This window comes from Branchiostoma belcheri, unplaced genomic scaffold (genome assembly GCF_001625305.1).
Source record: "Branchiostoma belcheri isolate BF01 breed outbred unplaced genomic scaffold, Haploidv18h27 scaffold19, whole genome shotgun sequence".
Taxonomy (NCBI): Eukaryota; Metazoa; Chordata; class Leptocardii; order Amphioxiformes; family Branchiostomatidae; genus Branchiostoma; species Branchiostoma belcheri.
This window is the reverse complement of record NW_017803379.1, coordinates 1,003,889-1,013,379: the sequence shown is the minus strand read 5'-3', so window position 1 is coordinate 1,013,379 and position 9,491 is coordinate 1,003,889. Positions and strand designations below refer to the sequence as shown.

The 9,491-nt window shown below is 37.9% G+C and overlaps 1 protein-coding gene across 8 annotated transcripts in view; it reads left to right on the top strand.

The window, feature by feature from the left end:
• Positions 1–9,491, top strand: part of LOC109467847 (arf-GAP with Rho-GAP domain, ANK repeat and PH domain-containing protein 1-like) — a 50,077-nt gene that overhangs the window by 28,636 nt on the left and 11,950 nt on the right. For 7 of the 8 annotated variants that reach the window (XM_019765942.1, XM_019765940.1, XM_019765937.1 and 4 more), the window contains exons 5-21: positions 1,665–1,746; positions 1,941–2,006; positions 3,160–3,235; positions 3,572–3,630; positions 4,912–4,965; positions 5,257–5,291; positions 5,414–5,462; positions 5,857–5,972; positions 6,233–6,317; positions 7,363–7,423; positions 7,613–7,752; positions 7,964–8,052; positions 8,184–8,277; positions 8,722–8,790; positions 9,063–9,099; positions 9,246–9,286; positions 9,428–9,455. In XM_019765942.1, the coding sequence (XP_019621501.1) occupies positions 1,665–1,746; positions 1,941–2,006; positions 3,160–3,235; positions 3,572–3,630; positions 4,912–4,965; positions 5,257–5,291; positions 5,414–5,462; positions 5,857–5,972; positions 6,233–6,317; positions 7,363–7,423; positions 7,613–7,752; positions 7,964–8,052; positions 8,184–8,277; positions 8,722–8,790; positions 9,063–9,099; positions 9,246–9,286; positions 9,428–9,455 (1,181 nt within the window). Of the gene's footprint in view, positions 1–78; positions 123–1,664; positions 1,747–1,940; positions 2,007–3,159; positions 3,236–3,571; positions 3,631–4,911; positions 4,966–5,256; positions 5,292–5,413; positions 5,463–5,856; positions 5,973–6,232; positions 6,318–7,362; positions 7,424–7,612; positions 7,753–7,963; positions 8,053–8,183; positions 8,278–8,721; positions 8,791–9,062; positions 9,100–9,245; positions 9,287–9,427; positions 9,456–9,491 lie in introns of all 8 variants that reach the window. The other variant, XM_019765936.1, reaches the window with a different exon arrangement.

Below are 9,491 nucleotides of genomic sequence, written 5' to 3'. Positions count from 1 at the left end.
CCTTGTTAGTCTTTGGTGAAAGAGTAACAACAGTCTGCACAGTTCTGATGACCTTATAATATCTTGTTCTTTTCTCAGATACGTAAAAATGAGCGCTGCGGCTATCTGGAGAAACAAGGAGGGTAAGCCACAGAACCATATTTGTATCCTCTTATAAATTACACCAGTCTGATTATCATAAGGCATACAATACATGGTATTGCAGCTGTCATTTTTGCAAAAAGTTTAACACAACATCAGTCTAGAATCAATTATTTAGGACTGAACCAAAACGTTGATGGCATACAGTCTTTCCTTGCATTCCTTATCTTTTTTACGACCCTCTTTATTACACTGAATTATGTCGTAATCCCATAGGACAACTCAAGAAGAACATGTGCCTTTTAATTTGCTTGCCTAATGATTTAAAATGTACTGCCAAAACACAGTAACTTCAGAGTGTAAATGATATAAGCTTCATAATACATAGTTATTACGTTGTACATTGTACAGTATATTAGATCTTGGAGACTAGAAAAATTGATGCATTGTCATGCAGCATTATTTCTAGATTGATTTTAAAGACAGCAAAGCAGTAACTTTTGCACACAACTTTGCAAAATTATGTATACAGTCAGTCAACATTACACTCTATCAGTTCAAAGTATGATTCACAAAAGACAAAAGAGTCACAAATAGTAATCTCTTTTTCGCAAGGGCATGCAAATGTGTGACTAATTTAGAGATAGCAGCAGAACTTGACCCTGTAACTGTTGAACTTCTGCAGCATTATTTCCTGAAGGAATCCCTCCTTGTCCTGCCCTTTAACCCTCTCAGGAAAAAAAAGTATTCCTGTAATCAAATTGGCCTAATTTATTCACCCCTTTGGCCAGCTGTGAAAGTGACTAAAATCAATTTTTGTTAGCCATACATTGAGTTATGTTCTGGGCATGAAGCCAAGGACCTTTACTGAAGGGTGGTAATTTCTTTATTGATGAAAGTCCAGAACAGTGTCATTTTACGAATCGCAATCTTGCAACCTTTTTTTAACTAAATAAAGATTCTTGTGTAGTCTTTTTGGGTGCCAGTACTGTTGTAATACAAAATGTTGATATTTTATTAGTATATGAATATTAAATTTCTTAGATTTATAAAAATTGGATGATATAGATCTCCAGTGTGCCAGCGACCAATGAAACTGAATGTATAGAATTAATTTTTAACTGTTACTGTTGCTTGTGAATTAGCAATTATAGAACTTATACATATTCAAATGCCTTCCTATGCAATACTACCTTTTATTGCTGTTATATGGACTTCATGATCACCTTTGTATTGGAAAACAATTTTTTATAAGATAGCTGATGAGCAAATTGATTTCTAAACCTTTTTGTGTCATATGGTTCTTCGATTTCAAGTTAACACAATAGTTTCTGATTAATTGTACTCAAAGTGTTCATGCTACAATGAAAATTATTGATAATCTAACTTTTGCACCCTTTGGAAAATAAAAGACCAGTCTCAGATGGCCATACATGTACTCCCCATTATTTTGTCAAAGCTTTTTATGATCAGTTTTTCTTGTACACAAACCGTGCGCGACTACCTCAGGAATGAAGAATGAAGATGTACATGTAGGTTATGTTTTCATAGTTGGAATGAGTCTGGTGATTCTGTACTTACAGGAAGCAGGGTAACAAGGGGTGGAAGAAACGCTGGGTGGTGTTTGATGGGTCTGAACTCATCTACTTCGAGAACAAAGAAAAGGTAAGGCAGTTGTACTCTTTAGAAATAAACTGACTAGTACATGGCTTATTTCCTTTGATCTACTTATCATTTAATACTTTTATTAGAAAATCCAATTACAGTGGTATGCCTGAGGGCCTTCACTGACTTCTTATCTAAAACAGAACATTGGAAACGTGCTTCCTTAATCTTAAAATGGGTTTGTGCATTTGTAGGCTCAAACTTCATTGTCCAAGAGGATCATTCCTGCCTTTACAATGACAGCTGTGACATACCCCAAGGTAAGAAATGAAGTTACACAGACTGCTCTCTGCAAATATTCAATCATATACACTGGATCTAAAGATCATTCCTGTCCTATAAGAATTGTCTAGTTCCCAGAAGTAGGAATTAGGGTGTTTAAGGTGATTGATGACTTCATTTTATAGACCATTGACTCCAACACTAAAGATCATTCCTGTCTTTACAACTGACATGCCCTCAAGGACTTTACTCCTTTTTGATGGACGAGTCCTCATTTTGAAAAATGGCAGGGATATGAAGAACATTATTTTGTGATGAATGATTTGTTTCAATACCTACCAATAAATCCTAGTCAGGAGTAGTTTTCATATCCTGTACCATACAGGCATCACACCCAACATTTATGAGTTCCAACATTGCCATTGCAGCATCCAAGAGTCGCACTTGAGAAATTCTAGAAATTATTCAGAGCTGTTACCACATACCAAACCCGTTGGCAACTCCTACAACAATTTATAGGCTCAATCCACTTGCATGGAACAGTAGAATTGATGGATTCTGATATGGAGGTAGTAAATTGTAAAGGCACATTTGTATAATCCTACCCTAACTATCGCAGTGGCAGCTATCATTCTTCAACACATAATGTCTTACTCAGCCACCCGTAATTAATGCTGTCTCTTATGAGACAGTAAATCTCCAACATGAAATGTAACCTTTGCAAGAGTCAGCCCTTCCCGAATATTAAGTTGAGCCACCGTTTGTTCATGAATTCTCCTTTCTGTATGATATATTTCTGTCATTGCGACATCTTATTGTTACAGGTCGACAAAATATTTAGGAAGATCAATCAATTTCACACAGTGGAATTTATTCTCAGACCTTAAAGTCATTGATTCTTGTCTTATACATTGTATAAGGCAGCACTTGAATGCAGGAATTTTGATGTATGGGTCTGGAGAGTAACCATGTCCTCAAGCATATAGTGTCTTATCAATATTATATGTCTCTTATATGATATGCTCCTAGAAGTGTTCAGGTCAAGTGTCCTTTCCATCCAAATGGAGATGATTTGGAAAGACGTGACTTTTTGATATTGGCTTTTTATTGCAATCAAGTAGCTTGGAAATCTTGATGAAATTGTTGTGACTGAATCTTAGTATGTCAATTTTTTTGTGATTCATTGCGCAGGGGGAAACCAGCAAGCCCAACCGGTTTAATCTGGAAACTCGAGCCAGAACGTACCAGTTTGCTGCTGCTACCAATGGTAAGGGATGTTCCAGTCAGAAATACCAGGAGGGGGCAATCATTAGTGTTTCCCCTTTTTTAACAAAAACTGAACTAAACTGAAACAAAATCTCCCTCTGTAACAAATTATTTTGATACCAGCATCACACTTATATGTCTTAAAAACACCCCTAGCACCTTCACCTAAAACCTTTGAAATGAATATGTTACCTTTATTGTATATTGAACTTTGGACTAGCATCACTAGCCCCACAAAAAACTTCTTCAAAATGTACAAGAACATAACAATTCTGGTTGTACATTTGAGAAAAGTGAAAACTTACTTCTTTGACTAATAAAAATGTTTTTCTTTTAGATGAGGTGAATCTATGGGCCAGCAGTCTCATGCAGGCAATAATAGAGATGGAAACGAAGGTAAGTCCTCAATATTTCTGCAACTCATTCTAGCGCATAAGTGGTGTTTAATGCCTCTCAAGGCACTTTTTATGTATATACATTATGTATTAGTCATGTAGTTCTTAAAAACTTGTAAAAGCTTCTCAATTCAGCCTTTGGCTGCAAAAAGCTTCTAACCTACTGTACTATGTATGTATGAAGTATGTGTTTCTGTAAATAAACCAGTCTATAACTATTTTTCACTGTATATTAAAATCAATGCTAAAATAGTATCATTGTTCCTAACCAATTATATTCTTATAGCACTCACTGGGCATACATTGCACCATTTAACTTATGCTGAGTTGCAATGTCAATGTAAAGGAGTATCCATAATTCCATGGCCATAACACAGCACACACATGAGAAAGTAATCTGCTCAAAGAGGTAGAAAGAGCAGCTGTTCCATTGTAGCCACAGCTGATAGGACCATGCTGATATTGAAGAAAAATATTGATTACTAAGAGCTTCTGTGACCTGAATATTCTGAAATATGGAAAGCCCTTGGCAACAAATGTTATCAGTTGGCCAGGGGAGCAAGGAAGCCATGTTGTCATCGCAGACCTAATTCAATTCTAGACAACTACAGGAAGCAGTGAACATGTGACATGCATGCTGAACATGGGTAGTGGATAGCACTGTATAAATATATTGCCAAGTAATAGCACTATTTATTGTCAGTAATTCAGCACCAAGGACAGGGATGATATTGCCAGACCGAGTGTGAATATCATTCAGTACCAAGGGCAGGGACAACAATGTTGTTTAGAATGTTTTTGAGCCCCAGGGACAGGGACAGTATTGCCAGTGTGAATGACCCCCAGATCCTAGTATAGGGACAACAATGTTAGTGTGAATGTCCTTCAGCACCTAGATCAGGGACAGCAGTGTTAGTTTGAATGTTATTTAGCACCAGGGACAGGGACAGACATTTCAGCTTGAATGTCCTTCAGCACTAGGGACAGGGACAAGGTGGATAAAATTGTAAAAAAAAAACAAAGCAAAACACTGCAAGAAGTGCTCAATATCTCTCTCAAAATTATTATCAGCCCCACAAATATCATATTGTCAAAGAGAAAGTAGGTCACACAATACACAGATTCCAGCTCTGGAATGAAACAGACAAATTCAGACAGATGGCACAGATACTGTGGTATTCCCACTAGCCTGCCTGTTAGATTATTCTTCCCTGGTCTGCCTGTTATTTACTACTCCCCCTGACAGCTTGACTGATTGGAGTCATTTATTGTTGTTTCCTAGAAGCCAGATTTTGCCTTCAAGAATGGAGGGGAGATGTGGGACTATGATAAGAAGGTAAGAAAAGAAACACAGCACTGCGAGAGCTTAAATTGGGTATATATAAATCATTTTGATAAATGTTGAGGGCTGTATTTCACAATTTGTGACAGAGTTGGAACTGGGGGGAGAATTTATGTGCTGCTTTTATAAATCCTTTGTGTGGTGTTAGACTAATGGCTTTTTGTGTACATTTAGTTTTTGTGCTGCAATGCCACCTTGCAGCTGGATGTCAAAATGCAGGATCATATTAAAGATGATATTATATGCCAACTACATTGTGCTAATTTCTCAATTCTTTTTATCCAGGGCTGGCTAAAACTGGAAGGTACCAAGGGCAAAAGGTACAACATAAATCTTTGTGTTTTATGCTCTTTGTGCACATGTAACACTATAAACAATAAAGTGCACTAATTTCTTACTGATTCATTGGTGTTCACCTACTAAAAGAATTCTACTGTTTCAGCATCATAGCCATCAAGGGAGGTCGCCTGTGCTATTACAATACTACTGAGGTAACAACTTTCCTTCACAATACTAAACAAGCCTTTGGGTAGAAACATGTGCAGGGGCTCTTTTCAAACTCATTGAACCATCAGCATTTTTAACATAGTTAACATAGCTTTGAATTGGAAAAGTTAGCAAAGGCATTTCTTGTCCATTCCCTTGCTGATTGGGTACTTGGTGTATGGTTTTGATGGGAATGCAATGTGTCTAGTTGACAATTTATGTTTTTCCATCTTGTCACTTTATTGCCAGATGTCAGCAATTTCAAAATGTCAGAGGTACATTAAGTGCTCTCCACTAGGAGATATACAGTATAGAATAGTGACTGCCCAACACCTACACTATTCTGTTTTTTAAGATTATACAGAATTTTTACTGACAATTCTATCTTAAATCATGCAGGATTATGAAGCAGCAAGTCCCATCAGTAGAATAGAGATGAAGCTGGCATCAGTGAAGGAGCCACCAGCCAGGTCACCTACCAAGTGGCAGCTGGCTACACCCTTTCAGTCATACATGTAATGTCTTCATATACTTTATCATCCTTTTACTTCATCTGTTGATTTTGTATCTATAACTTCAGAATTCTGAATTCAGACTTCAGAATCCTGGTTAACATTCTTTCCATTTACTAATACTAGATAATTTGCATATGCAAGAGGAAAAATCTTACGTTGAATTTTGATGTTCAGAAGATGTTTTGTTTTGATCTTTGTCTAACGTAGCACAAGACTATGCAATCAAAGAATCAAAGCACTATGCTTTTAATTTGTTGCAGGTTTACTGCAGAAAGCAAGGAGGAGGCGAATGAATGGGTGGAAGCCATGAAAGAGGCAATAGGGGAGGGACTGGCAGACTATACGGTAAGTTTAGTATGCATATCTGTGCTTTGTTATAATTGAAAAGTTGGCATGTTCTACGTGTATGTATGGGGTCAAGGCTTTGATAGAGGTCACCTTACATGAAAACGCTTTCACAATGTTGGGACAAGGCCAGGGTTTTGTTTGAAATGTGCCAGACATGTCAGTACCATATGGCTTTCAAATTGATACATGTAGATGCCTATAGACAACATGTTATTGTACAAGTACATGACATAGTTAGTAATATGTGCTACTGGAGAATTTTGTCTTACACTGGGTTCAAGTTTATTGCTTCAGGGAGTGAAGAATGACCACTTCCAGACATGCCCTTTCTCAGCACATGATAGTTCTACACCATCTCTGCATTGCGCTCACCCCCAGTATTAGGTCATTTGAGGACTTGACTGACTTGGGGTCACCTTGGTTTCATTTCTGTGCAATTTCGTGTGAGCCAAACTGTGAGCCTAAAACTGTTTTGTTAAAGGGCAGAGTAGGCGGGAGAAAGCTAACCTGCCAATTCCCGGAAGTGGAGGGAACGTCCCACTAGTTGCCTGTCGCTTGTAGACTACATGATTGCATTATACTGTCCCAGAGAAAGTCAGTTATTAAGATGCATCAGATAGGGCATTGGCTTTAATGGCTTACCAGTCTGGTAGGCACAAAGCCAAGTTCAATTTCAGTGGTAATGCCTGTGCTTCCAGACGGTAAGGCACCATAAACTGACAACAGAGGTTTCCAAGCTTCAAAGGGGCTGGCAGTCAGCCATTTCCCTTTAGGATTAAGGTCATGACATCATGGATTGAAGTTCTCGTGGTTTCTGCCAATCACTATTCAAAAGTAGTCATCATCGCCTACATTCTGTCAAGCGCAAGAGCAGAAATATTGCATGACAAAGCACGTCAGTGCAGCCATGTACAATCCCTTTTTACCTGTCACTTGTCTATTTGTATTCTTAAGCTAATTTGAAAGAAGAAGTAGAGCACTGTACCTAAGCTATTAGTCAAAACAACTTTGCTTTTGATTCATTATTTCTCTTTACGTACAGGTGTTGCATCAGGTATGGGAAGTCCAGTCGAACAAGTACTGTGCGGACTGCGGCAGTCCAGGTAAGAATCTTGTGTTTTCATCATTCTTACTAACTGTACAATTCCCTTATGGACTAAAAGAGAGCCTTCAGCTAATTGCAAGGTAATGTGGTTTCCATATGATATGTGCTGTTGTCATTTGTATGATTTGCACCTAATCCTTACATTATCACAGACAAGATTTGACATGGTTTTATGTCTGTTTTCCAGACCCAGACTGGGCGTCCGTTAACCTGGGTGTTGTGGTGTGTAAGCAGTGTTCAGGGATCCACCGAGAGATTGGCCCTCCCATCTGTAAACACAGGTCTCTCAAGATGGACCTGCGAGTCTGGACAGAACGCCTGGTCATGGTAAACACCAAGAAACTCTCCTCAACTCAATATACAGTAGCTGTAAAACAAAATATGTATTGATATCATTACCATTTATACTGGATGCTTTAAAATCTGTACACTTTTAGCCATTCTCGGTATCATTTGATAACATTAACAGTTAAGTCATTAAATCATCCTGTTAAATCAAGCAATGTGTGTTAACTATTGTTATTTTTTCTTCTTACAGCTCTTCAAACAAATAGCCAACCACAATGCCAACTACTATCTGCAGTACAACCTGCCTGAGAGTGAGAGAATTGAGAAGGACTCTCCCATGTAAGTTCAGCATTTATGGGGCATACAAAATGGTTTATTGAAAAGAAAAGACTGTTTGACTATTATCATTAAGTTGCCCTTACATACAGCGCGTTTGATGGTCGTCAGGGAATGTCTGTTGCTTATTTCAGGGACTTAAGGAGAGACTTCATCCTGAACAAGTACAGAAACAGGAAGTACATCAAGCCCCACCCTTACTACATGAACCAGCAGAAGCTTAACGAGGTTAGTATTGCTTTATGGCATGAGGTACATTTCTTGAATATATTATTTCATTTCATGCTGATATGCACCGGCACAGGTTGTAAAATTCTTTTTCTCTGCCAGCATATACACGTACATTGTAGTCATGTTCTTTTCTTAGAAAAAGTGTTTGAAGCAAACATTTAAAATTGGAACTCTGTTGTATTGAATGATACCTTGTTATGGCATGACTTTGAATAAAATTGCTGTATTGTCAGATCATATGATCACTGGATCTGGAATCAGCATGCAAGGCTGAGTACATGACCTGTACATTTGCTGTTGGTTGTTGAGCATTTTAAGTAAACATTTCTTACAGGGAATACTGCAAGAATACACAAGTGTAAGCTCCTCAACTGCTATTACTAGTTCCTAATCCAATCGATACTGTGCACCAAATCAAGTGTGGTACATTGTACATTACAGGCTCTGTGCAAAGCAGTTGTTGAAGATGCAATCATGGAGACGTACCACCTGGTCCTGTGTGGGGCTGATGTAAGTTGTGTTACAAACAGTCAAATACCACATAGACAACACAGTAGTAATTTGTTTGAAGCACTGCAGGTACAATCAATGTTGTAACAAAATATAAAAATTTGTATCCCATTAAATTTGAAAATTTGGTTAAAGTACACTGTAAACACGGCCAATTCCTTTTAACATACACAGTTTGCAGAATATCAGAAATATTCATGGTCATGGCAGCTTAATTATCCCTTTAAAATGCTACAGGTTTGACCAAAGTGGGGATTATTTGTATCCCATAGGTTGATTGTTCAACGGGGGACCCAGAGAAGCCACAGCGTAAGTACACTGCCATTTATTTTTCTGTCATGAAAGCAGTCAAAGATCAAGAAAGCAGTTTTGTGAAGGATGAGTTGAGTGTTTTTATTGACAATATTGTTGAATGTCAAGTTGCTGTTGCTAACTATATTGATTTATATCAACAGCATACTACTTAGCAGAAAGTGCCAACAAAGTGTTACAAATGGTAAGAGGCTTTGTTGTGTTGTTACACTCTTGAACAATTTGATACTCTGTGCCAGATGTCTACATTGTATGTACGTACATGTACGTCCATACGTATGTACTAAATGCCCAGAATTTCACATTTATTTCTGCTGTGTTGCAGGAATTTCTACAGCAAAATGGAGCTTCAGGTAACTCTTCAGCTCAGTCTCACTAGTCCGTGGTTT